The sequence below is a fragment of the Haemorhous mexicanus genome, chromosome 17 (assembly GCF_027477595.1).
Source record: "Haemorhous mexicanus isolate bHaeMex1 chromosome 17, bHaeMex1.pri, whole genome shotgun sequence".
NCBI classification, from domain to species: domain Eukaryota; kingdom Metazoa; phylum Chordata; class Aves; order Passeriformes; family Fringillidae; genus Haemorhous; species Haemorhous mexicanus.
Genome location: NC_082357.1, coordinates 2,798,747 through 2,821,621, shown reverse-complemented (window position 1 = coordinate 2,821,621; position 22,875 = coordinate 2,798,747). Strand labels below are relative to the sequence as shown.

Below are 22,875 nucleotides of genomic sequence, written 5' to 3'. Positions count from 1 at the left end.
TGCCCGATTTAGGGAGTCTGCACATGGTGTGACCCTTTCCAGTCCATGCAGTGCCACCTCTCGGCCAGCCCCTGATTTCTCTCCGCGGCAGTTGCCCAGGTCAGAGAAGCACGACACACATCGCAGGTTCCAAACCAGCTCTAGTTGTTGTTGGAGGCAAGAGCGGCTGGTGGACCGGTGCCCCTACATGCCCAGGACCCTGGTGCCTGGTCCAAACTGGACAAAACTCAGGTGTGTCATGATGTTCGACATGAACAGAGCCGTGGAGACTGGTGGTGTTTGAGGGTTGATGCCCTTCCTTGGCAGAGCCCTTCGGCGAGACCCTGGAGGTCTCCGAAGTTTCTCTGGGGCCGTCTATGCCTGGGATGCTCATGGGCTCCCCTCATCCAGGGCCGGACGAAGCCCCGGAGCCACTCAGCCCATGAGGTGCCGAGGACGGTTCCCAGCCGGGGCTCTGCGGGAAGCCGAGCCCGAAGCCTCGGCCATGTGCCAGAGCTGTTCGGGGAGCTCAGCCCGTGCACTTCACAATGTGCTGCAGCTCCCGGCAATCGAGGCCTCCCCGAGCCCGGACCTCCGTGCTTCCCCGGGCCGGCCCTGCAGCGAGTGCGGGGCCTGAAGCCGCCCCGGGCCCCGCGTGCCGCCGCGCCGACTCCCCGGGCCGGGCCGGGCCCGCTCCGCCCCGCTCCGGCCGCCGGTCCCGCAGTACCGGGCGGGGGCGCGGGGGGCGCGGCTGAGCCGCCGTGCCGGGCTGGGAGGCAGCGGCGCAGGCGGAGCGGAGCGGAGCGGTGCTCGGCTCGCTGCTGCTGCTGCTGCTCTCGCTCCCCGCCGCCGCCACCCGCCTGCGGCCGCGGCCATGGGCGTCCCGGGCCGCCCGCTTTGTGCCGCCGCCGCCCCTCCGGGCCGCCGCCGCCGCTGAGCCGCATGGGCCGGGCCCCGCGCCGCCCCGGGCCGCCGCCGCCGCTCCGCGCGGGTGAGTGAGGCGGCCCCGGCCCAGGCCCTGCGCTGAGGCCGCGCCGAGGCCGCCGCGGGCGGGAGCGCGGGGCCGCGCCGGGGCCGCCGAGCCGGGCTAGGCCGCCCCGGGCGCGGGGGGAGGCCGGGCGGGCCGGGAGGGTGAGCGGGGCCGGGGGCGGCGGCGGGAGGCGGCGCGGGCCGGGTCCCGCGAAGTTGCCCGGGGGGCGGCGGGGGCCCCGCGCGGCGCCCTGTCAGCGGCGGGGCCGCCCCGGAGCCCACCCGGCCCCGCGCCTCCTGCGGGGCGGCCGGGGGTCCCCTCCGGAGCCGGGCGGGCGGCTCGGCCGGGCGCCTCGCGTGTCCTACGGGAGGCTCCCCGAGGCTGCCCCGGCCGGGGCGAGGAGCCAGCGCCGCCCCGCCGCAACAATGCCCGGCGTGGCTTTGGGGCTGCGGTGCCGCTCTCTCGGGGGTCCCCTTCACCCGGCCGGGGGTCACTGGGGACCGGCACCGCAGACGCGGGGGGCGAGTCCTGCGCTCGCTTCCAGAAGCGGGGTGAAAACCACCCAGAACCGCCCAGTGGTGCCAAAGCCCAGCCCTGTCCCGCGGTGCCAGGGCAGGGGCTGCGTGCCGGGGGCTCGGGCCGAGTGTGAGTGCGGCGCTGGCTCCTGCCGCGCTCCTGGCGGGGCCCAGCCATCCTCGCTGGCCGCTCCTGGGCTCGCTGCGTTGTTTCACGATGGACAGGTGGGCTGTGAGGACGGGCGCGGCATCAGCGGCGGTTCTAGGTTTAGCCAGGATCAGGAAATAGGGGGAAAATGGCAAAGCATCCCAAAGATGTTCGTTGGTGTGGGGTTTGCTTTGAGAGGGAGGGCGAGCTAAAATATGTCTTTCCTGCTGTGTTTTTACATGCAATTGAGTTAATCCAGTGCAAGGAGTAATTTGTGAGGCTGCTGGTGCTCTGCAGTACTTGGGGTTTAGAGGCTGAGGCTGTTCTGTAACACAAGGCTTTTGCTACTCGCTTTAAATGATGAGGTTAATTTGTTGAGCAGCAGAAGCAGCAACCCAGGGATTGCCCTTTTCTTCCTTCCCTGCCTTCCCCATACCTTCCATCCTCCATATTGACTCGTTGCACTTCTTTAAAAACATTGTACTTGATCAGGTTTCCTTGTCAAGGTGGTTTTCTCATCTTCCTTTGATGACCTGAAATTTTCCCAGGCTCGTAGCATGCAATTTTGTTAGCGTAAATGAACCTTTTCTCAACGGCTTGCCTATAAAAAGCAGCGCTAGAACTGAGCTCTTGTACTAACATGCCCATCTGAAGCAAGAATGCAGTCCAGATGCCCAAAATATTAGGGTCAGCGATGCATCTGGATTCCCCTAGAGCTAGACGAGGCGACGCGGCGTATTTCTGAAACACAGAGATTTGTGAGGAATGTGGCACTGGTATGTCACTTGAGCGTACAAAAGCCACCTGTGTTTGATTAAGGTGCAGCCCTGCTTTCAGAGCTAACTGGATGTTCTTTAATAATAATTTTCACAAGCCTTAAATTCCTGTTTAAGGATAAGAATTTCCTAGATCCACAGCCAGATAAAAACATGTTGCCTTAGTATGATCTGGTATGTGTCCTGTCCAGGTAGGCAGTGCAGAGGAGCTGGTGGCAGTGCAGAAGATGGCATGTGCCCTGTGGTACCTGGGTATGGATCTCTTGCATGTGGGCTGCCACATGCCAGGTTCATGTATAAACCACTGTTGTTAGGAAATTGGCTGGTGTTTTAGTCTGGTGTCAGCTGTATCAGTGATGCCAAATTCTGGATGTAAAGTTTTGGGATATTCTGTAATTGTCATTTTTAGCCTCTGCCTGGTTTGAGCTCGATTCTGTGCACTCAGAAGTTACCAAGCCATTGATTCTGCTGAAAAAGAGGTGTTAATACAGTAGAGGTGCAGAGCATAACCGCTAGTTTGTTGTCTTAGAGTGTTTATTTCCAGTGATGCTTGCTTACTTTTCCCTCATCTGTTTCAGCCAAACAAACTTGTTCACCTTGGAGCTACAAATATTGATGATTTGAGATTGGCGCTCATCCCCCACTGTTCCCACGCAAGCAAGGACCAGAAAAATGAATATCCAGGGGAAGGGCTTCCCCTTGGACCTCGGAGGAAGCTTCACTGAAGATGCTCCAAGGCCACCGGTTCCTGGTGAGGAGGGGGAGCTCGTGTCCACAGACCTAAGGCCAGTTAGCCATGGTTTCTACTCTGGTAAGAGTGATGTGGTCAGAAACGAGACGTCCACGGCAACACCGAGGCGCTCCGATTTGGATTTGGGGTACGAGCCCGAGGGGAGTGCTTCACCAACTCCACCCTACCTGAAGTGGGCCGAGTCACTGCACTCCTTGCTGGATGATCAAGATGGCATCAACCTCTTCAGGACTTTCCTGAAACAGGAGGACTGTGCAGATCTGCTGGACTTTTGGTTTGCCTGCAGTGGCTTCAGGAAGCTGGAGCCGTGCGTGTCTAATGAGGAAAAAAGACTCAAGCTGGCAAAAGCCATTTACAAAAAATACATCCTCGACAACAATGGCATTGTGTCCCGGCAGATCAAACCGGCCACAAAAAGCTTCATCAAAGACTGTGTCATGAAACTGCAGATTGACCCTGACATGTTTGACCAGGCCCAAACGGAGATTCAGTGCATGATAGAAGACAATACCTACCCTTTGTTCCTTAAGTCGGATATTTATTTGGAATACACAAGGACAGGTGGGGAAAGTCCAAAAATTTATAGCGATCCGAGCTCGGGGTCCGGGACAGGTAAAGGGCTACCTGGTTATCTGCCAACTCTGAACGAGGATGAGGAGTGGAAGTGTGACCAAGAGGCCGAGCCCGAGGCCAGCAGGGACTCGGCGCCTTCCAGCAGGCTCACGCAGAAGCTGCTTCTGGAGACGGCCACGCAGCGCGCGGCCCCGGCCCGGCGCTACAGCGAGGGCAGGGAGTTCAGGTAGGTGGGGACTGGGTCAGGGAGCTGCCATGGGCGTGGGAAACCTTGGAAAACCATGGGTGCTGGGGAGCACCCATATTGGTACAGGATGGCATTGTCAAGCAGGTTGATGGAGTGCAAAGCTTTGTTTGAAACTAATCGCAGGTTGTTTTAAAGGTGTCTTTGGCTGTTCCTGTTTGATAGTGCCAAATCATCCATGCAGCATGTTCTTCACTGGGAGAAACTGCTGCTGGAGGTGTTCTGGAGGCAGGTAGGGCTTGGTGGGCGGTGCAAAGCTATGGGTAGCCCTCATGCATGTGCAGGTGTCTGGACAAGCTGCAGTGCCAGGTTTGCTGTAGCTTGCACCAGTAGAAGGTCAGTGTTCAGGTACTGTAACATGGCCAGGTAAGCTGGTGGTGACACTTCCTGTGTAGAAATTGTCATGAGCCACAAATGGGAGCTCACAGGAGATAGATACCCTCACTTGGTGATGTGGGTAGGAGTGAAGCAGCATTGATGGTGCTCTCTGATAATGGTACTGTTTTGCATATGCAATTTCCAGCACTGAATTCTAACGGTGTCAGAGTCAGAATCCCCAAATCCAGTTAAAACCATGCCCTGCTGAAGCTCTTCCCTTCATTAAAGTAATTGCTGTTTTTTTTTAACTGTAGGACTGGCACAGTTCTGCAGCCTGTTTTTTTCTGGGTCCCCCACCCACTTCCAGCCAGCAAGGATTTTGAAACTTGCTGAGAGCTCAGTTAAAATTCCAGACAATTAACTTAGCAGGGAGCTCTCTGGGATCAATAAGCATGTGTGTGTCTAACCCTTGCTGAATCAACAGAACCCAGCCAGAACACATTCCTACTTTTTTTCCCCCCCTTTTTTAAATAAAATCTCCTTGTTTTAAGACCTGCTTAGGCTAAAATCTGACGCTTTGTGAAGATTACAAAATGAAGTAGCTGAACTGTCCTCTTCAAAGGCTCCTGCCTTATGAAAAGCATTTCTGTGTTTAATCTCCCTCAGCCGTCCCTTTAGGCTGGCAGCTGGAAGCGCATCCCGCCCCACGCAAGGTCTCGGCGCCTTTCAGCTGGCAAAATGTTCTCGGTTTGATTCTTGTTTTCTTACAGATTTTGAGGAGGGGATGTTGCATGTGAAACTCTTGGGGAGGGGGGAAAAAGGGAATTCATGTGGGCTCCCGCTGCTTTAATCAGGAGTCAGAAAAAAAATATTCCAGTGTCTTGGGACTTTCCCATGGAATTAATAAAAACCTTGAAGTGCATTCCACTGAGCAATTGGGTGCTCACCATAAATGAAGGATTAGAAAAGTCTCTGATTTAAGTATCTTTTTATTTAAGCAATAATGGTGTTAATGTTGAAAATAACTTACTTGAGGGTCAGCTGTGTTTAGTTTCCTTACCAGACCAGGTAGTAAGTAAATCCTGTGTGTGACACTGAGCTGTTTAGCTCCAGCTTCAAGAAAAAGGTGCACTTCACCCATTATCTGAATTTATCTGTGCCAGGTTGTAAAATGGTTTAAGAAATGTGCTGTGAAATAGAAGTGTTTTGAAGGAGAGTTCATCAGTCCTCGGCATTTTCATAGGAGATTGGAACAACGTGAAATCTTTACCTGGAGGATGGAGGCAGAGAAAATGTGTGGCTATTAATTTGTAGTGTCCAACAGCCTGTCATTGTGGCTACTGACACTCTGCTGACCTGTTGGGTAGGGAGGCAAGGAAATGTTTGCCCTTCTCACCAGAGCAGGAGTCACTTCTCAGCCTGGAGAAGCTGAAGATAAGGGATTTATTTTATTTTTTAAATGCTGGTCTGTCAACTTCTATGGTGTCCAGAGCATTGCCATGGAAGATGCTGTGAGCTGCATAAGCTCTGCATTTTTTAATTTTAAAGACTGCTCAGATACTAATTTATGAGGTGATTGTTCCTCTTTGAGCAAGACCTTGTGGTTGAACTAACCTTCTTCCTGGATGTTGTGTAGCAATAGCTGTCTTGAACAAGCTGGTTTTTAGGGACTTCTTGTTCATTTACTTTCTCACCTGGGGAAGTGTACTGGAATCTGGGTAAGCTGCTTGCAGCAGGAAGCAATGGCTGTGTGCAGCATTTGAAAAGCTGGGTCCCAATTTATTTTGAAAATTTCCACAAACCTCTTATTTTTTGGTGTATGTGTGGAAGAATTTCTCATTTCTCTTCTTTGGGGAATGTGGAAATAAGCTGTTTTGCATTATATCTCAGGGCCTGTTTAATCTTCCCAAGATTTAACTTCTATTCCTTGGCTTCCATGGAAACCCAAAATAAAGAGGAATCTTAAGTAAATGCAGTAGAAGTATTTCTCTGTTAGCAAATGAGCATCTTGAATCAGCTCCAGGTTTTTTTTTTTCAGCAGAAAGTTCATAAATCTTGATGCAGTAGCTCTGCTCTCAGGAGAACAAATGTAAAAAATTCCTCAGATGGCAGAAGACAACCCGTTATTAGCACTGGATATTTTTGAAGGTGTGCAAATGTGCAGGCAAGATTTGAGAATACCCTGAAGCCAAAAGCATCGCTGTTACCCACTGTGTTTTTGTATGCGTCGGAAAAGGCCAATAGTCATTATCGTTAGGCTCCTGCAAATTAATTGGACATTGGTTATGGATCAGTGAACTTCAAAGAGGGCAACCCCCGAAGATCTCGGGCATTAACTCGCAGCTTCCGAAAGTGACACTAACGTGGTTGTGAAGGCGGCTAAATCGTTCATTAACCTTCTTCCGACACGCCGGGACAGCGTTCCTCGGAGCTGGAGAGCAGAAATTAAACCTGTGCCTGAGAACTGCCTGCAGCCTGCTCTTGGAGCGCTCCAGGAAAACAAAGCCCCTGAAACAGTTGGAAATGTGGGGCTTGGTGGTTTGCTCATGTCTTTTGCTGCGGTGGGTTTCTCGTGCTCTCTCTTTAGCTCTGTGTGCGAAGGGGCTCCCATCCCATTCCCAAAGCGTTGGAGGGCAGCGCTCTCACAGGCCTTGCCTTTGCTTTCTTCTGTGGTGGGAAGTGAGAATGGTGTTACCTGCATATGGTATTACCTGCATAAGAGCATGTGGTGTTACCTGCCAGCAGCTCTGCTGTCATCTCTCCTGAAAACCAGGCACACTGAGACACTTACATTAGTTCTGCCAATTGCTTTGGGTTTTGACCCATTCCATGATGTGTATAGTATTGAAGAGGAAGCCCGGATGGTGGTGATTAGAGGACACGTGGTGGAGGGGAAGTCTCCAGCTGTTGGATTTTGAGGAGTGTTGGTGGTGGAGCTGCTGGACATGGATGGAGAGATTTCTCAGCCTGGGATTTGATATACACAGGGGGTTGTTTGTTTTTTTAAAGAAGTTGGTTCCAAGCTTTAATTTCCACAGTGCTGAGCTGACTAAGCTCACCGTGTTTCACAAGTGTTGGTGGTTCAAATGAAAAGGGTGGGTGATGTGGTTCTCCAGGCTGGTAGGAATCACCAGGACAGTCCTTGTGCCTGTGCCCACACACTGGCAGCCTCTCCGGACACGTGGGAGAGCAGCTCTCCCCAAAACACACAGCCAGCACTTCACCATGGGGTATGCAGAGGAGGCAAGTGGAGAAAAGCTGAAGAAGCTTTAGAGGGATGTGACAACCTCTGGCATGGGACAATGCAATGACAAGCTAACATGTAGAGGCTGGTTCAGGGAAAGCAAGGATCTCTCTGTGGCTTAGGGAGCATAAACGGTCCAGCGGTCAGAAGCTGGGGCTGCATCAGGAAGGAGCTGGCTGAAGTTTAGCTGGCAGCCCTAATTTTGAGGTTGGCAGCTTCGTTCATAATTAAATATTAAATTGCACACCTCTGACTCAAGACTGTGTGGTGTTGAAGGAATTGGTGTTAATTGTACTGACCGGTTGGAAAACTGATGATGCATAATCAAACACTGGTGCAAGAGAAGTCATATTTAGAAAATTTAAAGATGTGTTACCCTCTTACTGATGCTTCTTTTACCTGGAGAGGCAGCACATGCATCTTGGACTTAGGCTGTTGGAGCTTCATGGGAGCTTGTTTGCAGGAAAAAATCAGATGCTGAATGTTAGACCCATATATAAAGTTGGGAATGCTTGTCTTGAATTAAAATTGCTGGGCCCACGGTGTCATTTGTAATCAGTACAACCCTGTTTGGAATCCTTGTAGAGCAGTGGCTATTTCCAGTTTTAAAGAAAATAAGCTGCAGAAGAATAGTTTGGGTTCTGCGTTGTTCTTGAGAGAAATCAGTGAATCCAGCAGGGAGGGGGTCTGGTGCTAAGAGGTCTAAGTGGTAATTTAGTGGCTGAAGCACTCTAAGATATACAGGACAGAGACTGATGGTGTTTTTGCACAGAAGTTAAAGCCAGCTTTTTAAAATATATTGTTAAGCTGATGAAACTTCTGCATGGAAATGCTTATATTACATTAGCAGTGTAAAGTATTTATGCTAGTGGTTGCCAAGTTTTAAGATAGATTTTATTTGAAGAAGAATACCTTTTGTGCCCATAGCTTTGCCTCCACACAAATCAAGATGAAGAAGTGGTGTGTTTGTGTTTGGTTATAGATCAGTGCTTTGGCTTCTTTTTAAGGAGAGGTAGTTAAGCTTTTAGCACTCTGATTTGATAAATGAGTAGTGTTTTCTTCCCTCCTCCAGCAAACAAAGCCTTGTTTTGTTGTGATTGAGTTTTATTTGGGTTACAGAATATTTTCTCTTAAAAGCCCAAGAGGGAAGTTATGTCCTTCTTTTTGGTCCTGGGGAGATTCAGGTTGGACATGGTGAAAAAACTCTTGGGAGCATGAGGGGTGGGAATCTGTCCCTGGAGGGCCTCGTAGCTGGGTTAGACAAAGCTGTGGCCTGCCTGGTCCAGTCCTGGTGATGGCCCTGTTTTGTTGTGTGCTTACAATGATGGCACAGATCATGAAATTCTATATTTTGAAAAAACTGGTTTGAGTTCTGCCTGGTTTCGGAAAGAATGGGATGTTAAAAGGTTGAGTGGGAGCTGAACCAATGCCAGGATGCTGAGAAGTGCACCCAGGAGGTGGCCACGGGGTGGGAACACCTTGGTTTTGATCTGCCGTTCAACTTGGCTTTATGTTTTGAGAGTTTCTTTGTTGTTACTATAATGGACTAATCCCTTGAATAATTAGTTGCCATTGGATGTTTTAAAAATGACTGCCTCTTGGATGTTTTCCTTTAATAGTCTGTTAGATTCTGGATTTATTAACTATTGAGACAGACTGTGAAATCCTGTTAGGGCAGACTTTCTTGGTGGAAAAGGGACTGAGAGTGGTGTGGGGGTGCTGGGGGAACACACTCTGGCCCCATTTTAGGTTTGAGCTGTTGACTTCCCACCTTCCCAAGAAGTCCTGGCTGTCTGCTGGGCTAGGTCGGTGGCTGCTGGAACATGTTATGGTCTTGGGTCATCCCTAGATTTGGGGCTTCAGAAGGTGCTCCAAGAAGTTACAGCATTGTGGCTGCCTGGTGCAAGGCCAGTCATGCAGTCACCACCCATTTAAAATAAATCATGGACCTGGTTTTACTACAATTGGTGGAAAAATCTGGTTTCAGAAGTGACTATGTGTAATGCAGAAAATTGCTGTTAAAAAAAAAACTCAGAACAGAGGTGCTGATATCCTAAATCGGTTCCTGGATATATCATTGGATTATTAGGCTCATCCTTAAATCCATTAAGCAAATTACAGTTAATCAGTCAAATAAAAGAAGAAAGATCTTTTGCGAGGCCCTGTCTTTTGAGCCATGCAGAAGCTGTAGTAATATTTTAATTTTCCATCTGTCAGTGAATGTATTCAGTCACTTTGCTTCCTTATGTGGAGGATTTGAAATTAGAAACTGAGGTTAATTATCTGCATTAAATGAAATATGTGAAGACCACAAAAGCAAAAACCTTCACAATTTGGTATGGTCTGTTAAGCTAGGCAGGCTGCTTCAGAAGGAGAGGGGTTATTTTTCCCTGGTTTTGTTCCGATTGAAGGGTTTTAGTCACAGTAATTGAAATGATTAAAAAGTCAAATTGCTGGTGATTATAATTCTGAGCATCTCTCTGAAAAGATGTGACACTTGGTTGAGAGCAGGGGTTTGCTGAGCCTGGCCTGGCAGCGTGGAGCAGCCTCTATTGTGCCACCCCAGTGTGGGTGAGGCTGAGTGTCCTTGGTGCCACTTTATCCACCTCTTCCACGGCAATGGGATGTTGGAGCTCCACTGCAGGGTTAGTAGAGATGATTTGGAAGTGGAACAATGCCAGATGAAAGCTACACTTTTGAACTTATCAAATACAAAGTGTATGTCTGACACCATCTATCCTAATGCTATAAATTAGTTAATTAATGCCTGCTTCACTTGGAAGTGCAGCTTTGGACTCTTGTACAAAGGTCATGCTCCTGAAAATACACATTCCCACAGCAGTCAGCTGGGTTTGAGGCGGTTGGTTTGTGAAAAAACTCATTTTATTCCTTGTTTGCAGTACACACATGGCTCAGGTTTGAGTTCCTCTGGGGGACTGCGGTATCCATCTCCACTCATCAGGTGCAAAGCTGCCCCTTCCTTCAGTGGTGCAGCCCTGAATGCCCAGCTCAGGGAGCTTTAGGAAAGGTCTGACTCTTCTGGAGACACACATCTTGTTCCCCTCCTGTGTTCCAGAGTGAGCTACTTTGCCTGAAGTCACACTCAGAAATTAAATTGTTGCAGGTCATGCTTGTGTGTAAAAGCAAAACCAGCGTTCCTCACAGCCCTGGTCTGGATCCCTCACTGTTGTAAGCCAGTAATGAATTTAAGTAGAACCGTTGCAGTTTTAAGTCAGATAATCCGAATTCTATAAAACCCACATGGAAATTGGATTTTACCTTTGAAGACTCCAGAGTACACTTTTGTGGTAAGACCTGGAATTTCTTGGTCCCCTGGCTCCCAAGATACAACCTGTCCTCAAAGCAGCAGCTTTTTGAAGGTCTTCATCTGATCTAAATCGCTAATAGATGAAGAGCTTTCATCTCTCCTGATGATAAGCAGTGGAGGGAGGCAAAGCTACAGCTAGAGGAAAAACCTCTTTGAAATACCTGAGTGAGACCTACTGATTAGCAGCACAGCCCCTAGATCTACCTCCAGAGCTAATGACCAGAAACTACTGGGTTTTATCCTTCATCCGACCCCCACATACTCCCTGTCCTGTTGTAGACCAGAGAGTCAGTCTTCTCCCTCTCTCCATCTTCATTTTCCTTCTTTTCTGGAGGTTCAGTTTTCTGTCCTTTATCTCCAGCATGTATTAGAGGGATGCTGGTGCTGGAAGGAGAAGAGCATTATGACTGGGCAAGTGGGATTGCCTTTTTTCCAGCACCAGAAAACCATGTCTGCAGTGTTTAACAGGTTTGCCCTTTTCGGTCATAAATTTTGGTTGTTTTCTTGTCTGGCAGTCAGCCTCTTGGACTGGGAGAGGTTTATCTGGAAGAGGACCTTCCTTCTTCTGCCACTGCTGCCAGCCTGGTCCAGGCTGTTACTTTGGGACCCCTGTGGGATTCATTGCTTGGATAGCAAAGGACCAGACAAGCTACGGCTGGCCCATCCCTGGAAGTGTCCAAGGCCAAGTTGGACAGGGCTTGGAGCAACCTGGGATAGTGGAAGGTGTCCCTGCCCATGGCAGGAGGTGGAACAAAATGAGCTTTAAGGTTCTTTCCAACCCAAACCATTCCATGATTCTATCACTTCTCCAAGGTTTCACATGCATAGTGTGAATCAGAGCCAAGTCACTGAAGAGCTCCTAGGAAATATAGGTAGGATCCATGGAGGGAGGTGAGGGGACTCAGGATCCAGCTGTAGTTACTTCATTTGATCAATTTTGTCTTGGCTCTGCTCCACATAAGTAAGAGCTGTAAAACCATTTGGCACTAGACATGCAAATGAGAACTGGGATGAAGCTGCTGTTACCCTCGAGGATCCCAAAAGAGGAATCAACAAATAGAAATTATTCTATTAGCAGGGGCAAAGTTCACAGGTTAACCATCGTGTCAAATCGATGAAATACAGCCTTGATCTCCTGCACAAGGCCCTTATTGTGTACAAATAAAGACTGCCTGAGCAAAGACAGCAAGTTCTTGCACTGTAACATTTGCAGTGTGTTGGAGAAAGGGAAGCTCTGTACAGATGGCAGCACGAAATGTCTCCGTCGGACATCGGCTTCATTCCTGCTTCAGAAGGTTGTAAAACATGACCTTGGAACCTTCTTACTCTCCTTATGGCCCTGCTCAGATTGGATTTCCAAGGGCATGTACTTTTTAATTTTTTTCATAAAATTTGGGGTCTCTGGCTAAGAGGTCTGGTCTTTGTACTTTTAATTCAGTGCATGTGACTGTCGTAACATTTATTTCTTAGGAAATGAAAAGTGTTCCTTCTTGAGCAAAGCCACAGACAGAAGCTGTTGGGTAGGCTGGCAGCCTCAGGTGTGCAGCATGTGTCTCCTGCTCATCTAGTGTTGAACCAAGACCATCACCACAAGTCCTTTGTTGCTTGGTCCATGACTCTACCAGGAAAAACAGTGACAGAAAAGCTGCCTTCTTTGTTGTGGAAATACTGAGATTTGGTGTGTCTCTGAACATCTGCACATTCAGTGGAACTTGGCTTTCTTCTCTTGGGAAAAGCTACTTTGAAAAGGCTCCTTTTAAGACAGACCAGTGCTGGCAAAAGGAGATGGAAATGGGCAGCAAAGGATGTGTGGATGTGTCACTACAGCAAAGGGTTTGTCACGTTGTAAAACAGCCGTGCTGATTTTCCCCTCTGGATATATGCAGTGAAGTTTGTGACCCGGGGGTTTGAGTGCTGCCGGCTGGGGAAATCAGCCCAGCTGGAGAATTTAGGAAGGCACAGCATCCCACTGCCCCCAAGCATTGGCTTCGGGCCTTCCCCAGCCAGGGCTGGCAGAGCCTGCAAAACTGATCCATATAAACCTTCCTCTTTCTGAAGAGGAGAAACTTTCCAAATGGGCATGGGAAAAACTTTCCTTTGGTAATCCTGGAGATAACAGGTCATGCAGCTTCACCCAGTGATCCTTGCACAATAACTTGTGGTCAGGCTGAAGTGTCTATTTTAGAAAGGCATCCAAGTGATGGGAGGGAGGTCATGCAGCATTTTTGTTATCTCTTCCCGTGGTTAGTTACTCAGTGTTCCTAGTGTGTTCCTTATTGCTCACTTTTTTTCCCAGCTTCAGTTTCTAGCTGCTCTGTTTTGGTGTTCTTTGCTCGCTTTGGAGGTTCCAAAAACCTCTGCATGTTTGAAAAAAGCCCTGCTGAATGGGTGTGAATGTTCTCCTTAAGTGGCAGCAGCTTTGTTATGGAAGGCCTTTTGGTTTTATTAGACTTTTCAACCCTCCGGTCGACTGTTAAACAAGCTGGAGCATGTCATGGTTGACAAACCTTCGCTCTGGTCTCAGACCTAACCTACCAGTTTAAAGGCAGTATTCTTTTGTGCGCAGGTTTCTGGGTGGGGACCATCGGGCTTCTAAAGGAAATTAACTTGCGGCCTCTCTTTATCCTCTCCCCCCGCCCCCCGCCCTCCACCTCAAATGAATTAAGTTTTGTGCTAACTGTTCTGTCACTTCCAAAGGCCAGAAAGAAACGTCAGCCTTCAGGTTTTCTGCTACCTGAGGTACTCTGCTGCACACTGAGAGTGCAAGTAGGTGGGAATGTGTAATTACATTATAAACAAAACAGCTGCACGATCAGTGTCAGCAACTGAAGATAAAATGTAGGAAGTTTTTTCAAGTGATTCATCCATAATTATTTAAAAACATGTTGAATTTATTCTTAAGCTTTGGAGGAGAATTCTTGCAAGGCTGGCGTTTGCTGCCCGTGATGTTTATACACCTGAGTAAATGCCTGTCTCAGCAGTTTGTCCATGTTGAGTGCTCCAGATCTAAATCCCTTCAGAGGTAAACTCAGCACACCTTTGTCTCTGCTGGCCTTGCTGTCTCCAGGCTTTTCACTGGTGAGCTGGAATCTGTTGTAGCAGTGGCTGGCACTAGGGTGGGCAGAGAGACAAGGCTCACACCATTCTAATATTTGTTGTAGATTTGTTGTCTGTAGGTTTAGGCAATGGCAAAGGCTGGATGGCACAAACACGCTGATGGACTAGTGGAGAGGTGGTGGGAGAGCAGCTTTTTGTGCCCACAGCCATGACAGCCAAGCTGCATCTGCTTTCCTCTTTCTACATTTTTCCAGCAGTATCTGTTGTGTGAATTGCTGGGGTCAGGGGGAGAAGGGAGGGAATTCCTTTGGATGATCTCTCAGATGCAGCAGTCTCGTTTTAGAGATGCTGGAAGTCATGATGATTTTCCTCTGATAAAGTCATTGCAGGTGCTGGAGTTTTCTGCCCAGCTGGGGAAAACTGAGTATTTTTATCTTCAGCCCCGTGCTGTTGGGTAGAGGGGTATTTGTCACATGCTTCTCTCTCGGTGATTGCCAAGAAGTCTGAAGTATGCTGCACTGAACTGAAAGCAGCTGGGGGTTGTTGTTGTTGTTTTTATGCTAAGCCAGCACTCTGCCCGGCTCACCAGCCCAGATAACATCCAGCAGGGCAGGGCCCGTGCCCGCGTGGCCGGGAGGGCAGCTGGCTCCGCAGTGGGTGGCACTGCCGAGCAACCAACGCCTTACAGTTTCATCAGGTTCAGGGTGCGCTTTCCTCCTGCCAGAGGTGCGGCACGGGCGCTGCTCCACCGCAGCAGAGCTGGCAGAGGAGGGGAAGGGTCTCCATGATGGGTATCTCAAGTTGTGTCCCTTGGGACACTTCACCAGTCCCTGGGACAGGTCACCAGTCAAGCCTCACTGCTCCATCATTCTGCATGGCTGGAATAGGTGAGCCAAGTTTGAGGAAGGCAGAGACTCCAGTGCTTGTTCTAGCCCCTCCCCTGCCAAAGCCTGTTGCCAGTAGCTGCAGCTTTAGTCAAGAGCTCAAGGAGGCTTTTAATCTCCTGCAGCAGCCTAGGCAGAAAGGTTAGCTGGCCCCACCTTGGTCTGTTTTCATTTTGAAATGCAATGCTGGAGCCCCCTTTCCTCAAGTCCTAACTGTTCTTTCCAAATATCACTGACTTGGGCACTCCCCACCTGACTGCTCCAGTGCTGGTTGGAACTCCTGGAGAACAAGCTGATATCCCACTGGTTTTATAGTGAGGGTGCTGGCCCTGCAGTCCTCCAGTGCCTCCCCACAGCTATTCCATGTGCTAAGAGAGATAGATGCATTCTGCAGCTCACTGGATTTGCCTTCCCAGCAGTAGGATACACTTGAGAGGCAGAAGTTGCTTGGCCTCAGCAAGGTCACTTGGGTTTTGGTCGCTGATGGTGACGCCCTGAGTCAGCTCCACAGATTGCTGTGTTTCTCACCTGGTGTAGGTTCTTCTGTCCAGAGCCATCAACCACACTGCCAGCAGTCAAGCTACGAGCAACTCTTTTCCTTTGTTAATTGCTGCCTGTGGCTTGGCACCAGCAGTGTCAGAAACCCTCCCAGGTAGCCCATCCTGGGCTGTGGACTCGGGTGTAGTATGTTGCCTCGGGTGGGACAGAGTGGCATCATCCTCTCACTTCCCAGCTTTTGAAATCATCCTAGAAGCTTGAGCTGAAGAAAGAGGGTGGAACTGGAGCCAAACTTTGTTCCAGGTGGGACAGTAGTGGCAGGAGACTTAGTGTCCACAAAAATGTTGCCAAGCCACAGAAGGCAGTTAGCAGGGAAGAAAAATCTGGTTCATTTAAAATTTGAATTTTTAAAATAGTTTTTTTATTTTTAATTTAATGAATGCACATTGATATGCCAAGTAGACAAAATTGGGGTTGTAAGAGCAAGCATCTGAAATCATCCAACCAGTGTAGTTACTGACTTAATAAAACAGGCAGGTTTGTCAAACAGGAGTATATTCAGTCCTGAGCAATAGCTGAGTGTGAGCAGGGTGTAGAACATGGAGTTGCTCTGCCTTTGGCACAGAGGACAAGGAAAACAGTTCAGCAGAAAGGCTGAGGGATCTCTTTCTAACCACATTGTTACCAACGCAGTTATGGTAGAGATAGAGTTTGGGAATAACTTTTTCCTTCTTTTAGGGTCTCCTGTTAGTGTTGCAGATCTAAGCTTTGTATTAAGCTGTCGACCCCTTCATGCTTTCACAAGGAGTTCATGAGGTCTCCCTTTGATACAGGGGACCCTCGTGCACCAAGCCCCCTCTCCAGCTGACACTGCAGCCATGGTTTATATTCGTGTCAGGCTGCTGCCTGTCCCAGGCTCTTTCAAACACAGGGATGCCTTTCCTTGAGTTAATCTTTCCTCCTTGCTCTTCCCGTGGTCTCTATGATGCAAGATCACAAAAGGCTGTTTCAATATCTGGCCACAGCTAATCAGGGTTTTACCTCTCTCACCAGATTTCTCAAAATACTCATGTTCTCACTAAGACCATCAGCAGTGGTCACCTTACGTGATGTAGACAGTAATCCCTCTTCAGACTGGAGGTTAGACTACTCTGCTCCTCCAAAGCTGCTTTCCAACGAATACCTTTGTGATTTTACCCCTTAATTGACTGCCAAGGAAATTGTGAGAGACTTCCAACAGTTTTTATGCAGCAACAAGCCCTGCAGAAATTCATATGCTCCTCTGATTAAGTAATGGCTGTAGCAGCTGAGCTGGTGGCCAGGAGATAGGGGGCCATCACTGCAGAGAATTTTGAAATACAATATGAGATCCTTGCTCTGAGGTAAAATTCCAGTCCCAACAACCCATGTGAGCAAGGAAAACAATCCCCCCCCCCATAAAAAAAATATGCATTGAAAGTGAGGGATGAAATCACTATACTATATCAGCATGTCTACATTAGGTTGCATCCTTATCTCTCTCCTCCTCAGTTCCTCTTGGGATGCTTTTAGATCTCCTGTCTAAAAAGCTATAAATGAAAAAGGCATGTTTCCTTTCCTCTCCATCATTTAGTGGTTTTTAATTTGCTGTTTGATCTTGATTCTCCTGCCTTGACTGTGTGCAAGCCACAGTACTGGGTTAAAAATAAAGGACATGACAGTTCCTTTAAAAACTATAAAGCTTAAATCAAGTTATGCACTATTAAAATCAAGCATATTTTTCAAATAAATAAAAGGAATAAATATTTTTAATTGTTGTTTAGATTTGGTATGCATGTTATGATCCTCCCATTCTTTAAATGAGCTGAAATGTCTTCCGGTAGTTAGTTTATCTTTACACTGTGGTGACCAGAGTCCTACATCTCACCTTTGAGGCCAGTGAAGGTAGAAACAGGTAATGAACTATTTTTAGAAATCAGCAGTGCTGCATTCCGGGAATTCCTGCAGTATTTTTCAGAACCAAGTTTGCAGGTTTTGAGCACAGATAGGGAAATATGTCATCTGTGTAAATTGCTGTAAATTACCTGCAATTTGTTGGGAGTTGCCATTTCTAAGTACTTATTGCAACTTTAGATATTTGAGGAAGCTTTTGATTATCCTGTGCTTGTAAAATGTAATTGGCTATTTCTTAATTGTTGTTCTCTGTGAAGTGTAATTACCTGTAATGTAGAGCTTTTTATTTGTCAATGCCGCAAACAGGAAATCAAGAGTGTCTGATTGAGATAAGTTTGGGACTCCACCACAACTTCTAATTGCATCAGATGACCTGTGTGGTATGGTACTGGTCTCTCCTGTAACATTCTGGAGTCCTTCAAAGAACCTGGAAACCTTAAATGCCATCTTTTTTATTGTTGTGCAGAAGTCTGGCTGGTGCTTTCCTAAAACTGTCTTCAGAGAGCTGCTGTCATCTTAGCATGGTAGTGGCATCTCTTTATTCAGTCATATTGCATGAAGTTTCAGGAGGAATAGACTGATTTAAAATTAATTTCTTAAATGTAGTTAATTAGAAGAAATTGCAGAGCTTGCTGATGTTCATGAATACCTCAGAGAAGTCAGTTAATTAAAGCTTAGCAGCCTGAAGGAAGCTGATAGAGACAGAGAATCCCAATCCTTGTTGGTATGTGATGGTACCTGGCATGTAGAGAATATGGTTGTACTAAACCTTGGTCTGCTGCAGACTAAAGGCATGTCTGATCCCAGTCGGACATCTCTGCTCGGGGAGTTGGTCCTCCTGTCCCACTGCTGCTTGGCTGCCCTTGACCCAACTGTGGCAGCATTCCTCTAGGATGAGGGCATGTGTGGGAACGTCTTGGATCCTGGGGTAACCTGGGCTTGGGGGATATGTCACACAACCAAGGTCTAAACTCTTGTCTCACTGGCTCTGTGCCATGCACAGTCACGCTCAGGCTTTTGTTGTCGTCATCTTCCCAAGCTGCATCTGTCCTGGAAGGGACACGTTATTACTTAATTGAACTTAAATGAGTCTGGGAACTTACTGTGAAATTCTTTGAAGTTCTGGGTGGGTTTTGTGTTTTACAGCAGGAATAGGACCAGGTATGTTCGCCTCTCCTTTATCTCCACCTGGGCTTGGCTGTGTTGACCCAGTGCAGCACTGGGGAGCGGCACAGGGAGATGTAACATAGACTGACACATCCAGGCTGGGGCTCTACGTTCTGTGTAAGGGGTTCCAGAGACACAAAGGGAAATTAGAAGCCCTCTCATTGCCCACTGCAGGCCTGGAAGGTGCTGTGCCAAGGCAGGCTGGTTTATGTACAGCTCTCCTTCTCTATCTGGGGTTCCCAGAGCTTTTGTGTATGTGTGTTTTCCTTACATGCAGTCTGTGGGTTTCAGCATCCTCCTCACTGTCCCTTTAGAGCATGACTGAAAAGTGAAAGCCACTTGAGTGTGCCCTCCAGGAGCTCCTGGCCAATTCTGCCATGCAGCAGCACAAGCTTTCTTTGGAGGAACTTCCTGAAAACAAAACCTTAAAATAAAATCCATCTTCTTGCTAAATTAGCTGTCTGCAAACAGAGAATTGTTTAATTTTAGTTTTGCTCTTTTGATGGTGATCCGGTGCCGAACAGTTCTCAGGGAAAGCAGTGAGTCAGCTTGCCCAACAGTGACTCTATTGATAGATGGAAGGAGTGGCCTTCAAGTCTGTCTAGTCATTGTTGGTGCTTGGCTGGAGCGCCAGGGGCTCTGAGGGCAGGCTCAAACACCTCTTGCCAGCCTTGGGAGATCAAACGCTATGAGTCAGGCCACAGAAAATCATGATAGGGCCCAAACCCCCCCCCCCTTTTTTTTTTTTTTTGAACGCTGTTTTGGGAACAGGAAAGAAAGGACACACATGCACTGGACTGTGTGGGACCTGCCAGCTCATGTGTCCTTGCAAGTTGACTTTTCTTGTGCCTCCCAAGCTGTTCTAATGGAAACTCTGCCTAGTCCCTTCTCTGCTATGGAGTGATGGGATCTGCCAACTTTCTCCTCTCTTGATATCCTCTCATTTCTCACCTCTCTTTTGTAAGGGCAGTGAAGCAGACCTGGAAAATAAACCCTTAGCACCAACACATCACTCTTATGTATCCCAGCTTCTGGTTATTTTTTAATTCAAAATGCACATGAGCCAGAAAATGTTTTAAGAGAGGCTTTAATTATTTCAAATTTTTTTGTCATTTTGATCAAGGTGGGAGAGGCAGTAGGTAGCCAGATGGTGAGAAGTGCAGAAGTGCTTCAGCCACACCAACACCTTTCCTTTGGATTTTCCCATCTCCTTTCCCAAGGCATGGCTGGCTGTCAATGTGAGGAACCACACCCATGAAGCCCACAGCTTCCAAGAGAACTTTGACTATAAACCAAACCTTAAAGGTTATGGATGTGAAGGATCATATCCTCTTAATGTCCCAGGTCTTCATGCTTGCAGTGCTGGCCCATGCCATTCCTTGAGTTGGTACTGTCCCCTGAGCAAGAGAGGGTTACAACAGGCACCAAGAGCCTCAAACTTCACTTTGGGCTATTAAATGCAAGTGCCACATACTTCAGTACCTCAGGCCACACTGCCCCAAGCTTTCTTAAGGTGCTCTGAACATGTGGTGTTCACCTCCCATCTCCCAGGCACCAGGAGCAGGCCAATTTTCAGCATAACGCACAATCTCAACTATTTTATTGCTTAATTTAGGCCATAAAGTCCCTTTGATGTGTTGTGTAATGCAACGTTCATTCTGAAAAAGTGGGTGGAGTAGCTTTATGGTATTATAAAAATAAATAAAATGCCTGGCAGGATTTTGAAACCACATGGTCATTCCTCCTCTCTCTGCAGATAAGTTGATTGTTGAGAGAGAAATCTTGCTTAATATCTAACTTTGGGTGATTTATTTCTCCAGAGTCCTTTCATCTCCAGCATGTATTGGGTTATCTGTGCCTTCTAATCTGATTGTTTTAAGTGTGATCAAAGAAACCAAGGGAATGCACTTTATTTTCCCACTGTATGAACAGAATGCTGTTTGTACAGTGCATTACATCACCTGTTCCTGCTGCTCCTGAGTCCTGCACCAAATGGCTGCGGTATAAATAGAAAACAGAATGGACTTGTAGGGGGTGATGAAATTTGTTCCACTTGCCGAGTAAAACAGAGTTAACTCAATGAATGCTTTCTTCACGCCCAGCTCTACCTCAGCACACAACAACATGGGCTGAAAATGTTTGGAATAACTCACTCGTGCACTTCATGGAGGTGGCATTTGGCAGCCTCAAGGAGCTGTGCTGAAAATCCACGGGAGATGGCAGGCTGGAAGTCTGCCCTGGCGTTGAAATTGCTGGGGTTCTTTCCAGGCTGTGCAAAGGAAGTTTGGGTTTGCATCAGCACTGTGGTGGTGTTGTAGCTGCCATGGTCCACAGGCAGGTCTGTTGGCAGAGGTGGCCACTGTCCTTGCTCAGGCTTGGTGCTGCAGGATCCCTGCACACCTGGAGGGCTTTGCCATCCCAAACAAACCCCTCTGTCGAAAGCAGGTTGCTTTTAGAAGGTCTGAAGGACTCACCTGGCTGTTGCAAACTGTTTATTTCTGGAGGATAAGCAGGAAGGGGTAGCTCTGATTCTCTTGGAGGCCTAGGAGATGCCTCTGATGTTAAGCCTGGAAGCTGCATTTCTCTGCTTGATTGTAAAAATGCCAAATTCAAGAAAGAATATTTCTTTTCTGACATGTCTTAGTGCTTCACCACCATATAACATCAGTTATGTCCATGGAGGACAGTTGTCCTCTCTGCAGTTTTGTCATGTCTCCCCTCACTAATGTCTCCTGGCCTTTTCAGGGGTACTGAGCAGGATTTTCATTCCAATTATCTAATTGATTAACATATATAACTTGGAACATTTGCTCTCAGCCTGTGTTTGACTTTCAGTTTCTGACTTCTCTTGTAGACCAGGAGGGTGATCTGAGGGCCTGGACATTTCCTTTGTAGCTTTTCTAGCTTTTCCAATCAGTAGCTGTTGGCCTTAAAAAAAAATTAAAACAAAAAGAAATCCTCTCTCCTCACTGACCTTGCCTTGACACACCTACAGGCCCTCATGAAAATCCCACCCTAAGTAAATAGTCCACGTTTTTATTCAGAGGAGAACTGCCATGCATCAGAAGGTCAGGGAAATCATTTGGGAGATAAGGTGGTTTTATCTTAAGCAATTAGTCCTTAGTGTTTGGTTGGTTTTTTTTCATTTTCTAATTGGATTGGAAGTTGTTCTTGTGTAGCATGTGTTTGCTGTAGGAATACTGAACTAAAAAATGCCTAAAACCTGTGCTCCCCTATCCCATCCTGCCCCTGCCACCCTGTTTGCTGGGAAGCAGAAAGCCAGGGCATTTCTGATATGCCATTCCAGCAGGATGAGCTTGGGGCCACTGTCTCCCCATCAGCCTCCGGGTGCTGCTCATCTGATGCTCATCAAAGTTTTGCCCATCCATCACTGGGCTGCTGGTGGTTTCCTCTGCCTGTAGTCCCCAGGATGGAGGAGCAGGAAGGAATTGGGAGAGGACAGAAGCATGGAGTTTTCCCTTTGGATGTTGCCACAGTATGGGTTAGGCAGGACTAACCTGGACTGCTCAGGCATGGCTGGGTCTCCTCCTTGCTCAGCCATCACCCTGTGCAGTGGGGAATTTTTCTCTGAGCAAACCAAGCCACTCAGCAGTTTTTTTCTGGTGAATTATAGGGAAATGACATTGTCCTTGCACCAATGTAAGACTGACCATGGCTTTCCCAGCGTTCCTGCAGGGTGCTAGGCACTAGGAATGACTTACCCAGCCTTGCCCTACACAGAGGTCTGTCACCTCTGGGTGCAGTGGGACACCAAGCTGGCTCTCCACAGACTCACCAGCAGCCCTGTGTTCCTCACCTCAAGGTTATGCTGCAAAGGTTGCCCCAGCCAAAACACTTCTATGTTGTTTGCACAGTGCTGGTGTTTGGAGGTCCCTGCTCGTTCAGCTGAGAAGGGGAAACACTGGGACTTGTGTTGGTTGGGGGGTTTTCCAGCCCTTGAGGAACAGCATCTTCCTTGGTGACGTTTCAACTTTGCTTTGGTGCGATTGGATGGTGGGCAGGGACATCCCTCAGAAGTGGCTGGGAAGCTCCTGTGTCTCTGAGCCCTTGTGTGTGACAGGGACTGAATTCTGGGCTACACACTGAGGATGATGATGATGATGATGATGATGATGATGATGATGATGATGATGATGATGATCTGAGCTTTCTTTATGGCTGTCTTATTGCTGTTGTTGCAGATCTTAGAGGTGTCTGGTTAAACTCTGCAAGTTGATGGACACAGTCCACCACGGAAATAAACTGTCTGCTTGAATTCACCTGTTCCTAACCCATGTTGTGCTCCTTCCGCAACAGAAATCTATAGTTCAATGTGATATGCTATCAGATTTTTTCCCCCCCAACTGCCTTATGAAAAAGCACTTAACAAACACATCCAGAGGTGTGAATTACAGCTGATGTAATTAATTTGTGTTTGTGGGCTGGCCCCCTATAGTCTACTGGCAGTTAAGAACAAAAATCTAATCTTGG

At 48.0% G+C, this 22,875-nt stretch overlaps 1 protein-coding gene across 3 annotated transcripts in view; it reads left to right on the top strand.

The window, feature by feature from the left end:
- The first annotated feature begins 889 nt into the window (after window positions 1–889).
- Window positions 890–22,875, top strand: part of AXIN1 (axin 1) — a 71,889-nt gene continuing 49,903 nt past the window's right edge. For 2 of the 3 annotated variants that reach the window (XM_059861382.1, XM_059861380.1), the window contains exons 1-2: window positions 890–970; window positions 2,967–3,938. In XM_059861382.1, the coding sequence (XP_059717365.1) occupies window positions 3,061–3,938 (878 nt within the window). In that variant the 5' untranslated portion in view covers window positions 890–970; window positions 2,967–3,060. Of the gene's footprint in view, window positions 971–1,562; window positions 1,690–2,966; window positions 3,939–22,875 lie in introns of those variants that run through there. The other variant, XM_059861381.1, reaches the window with a different exon arrangement.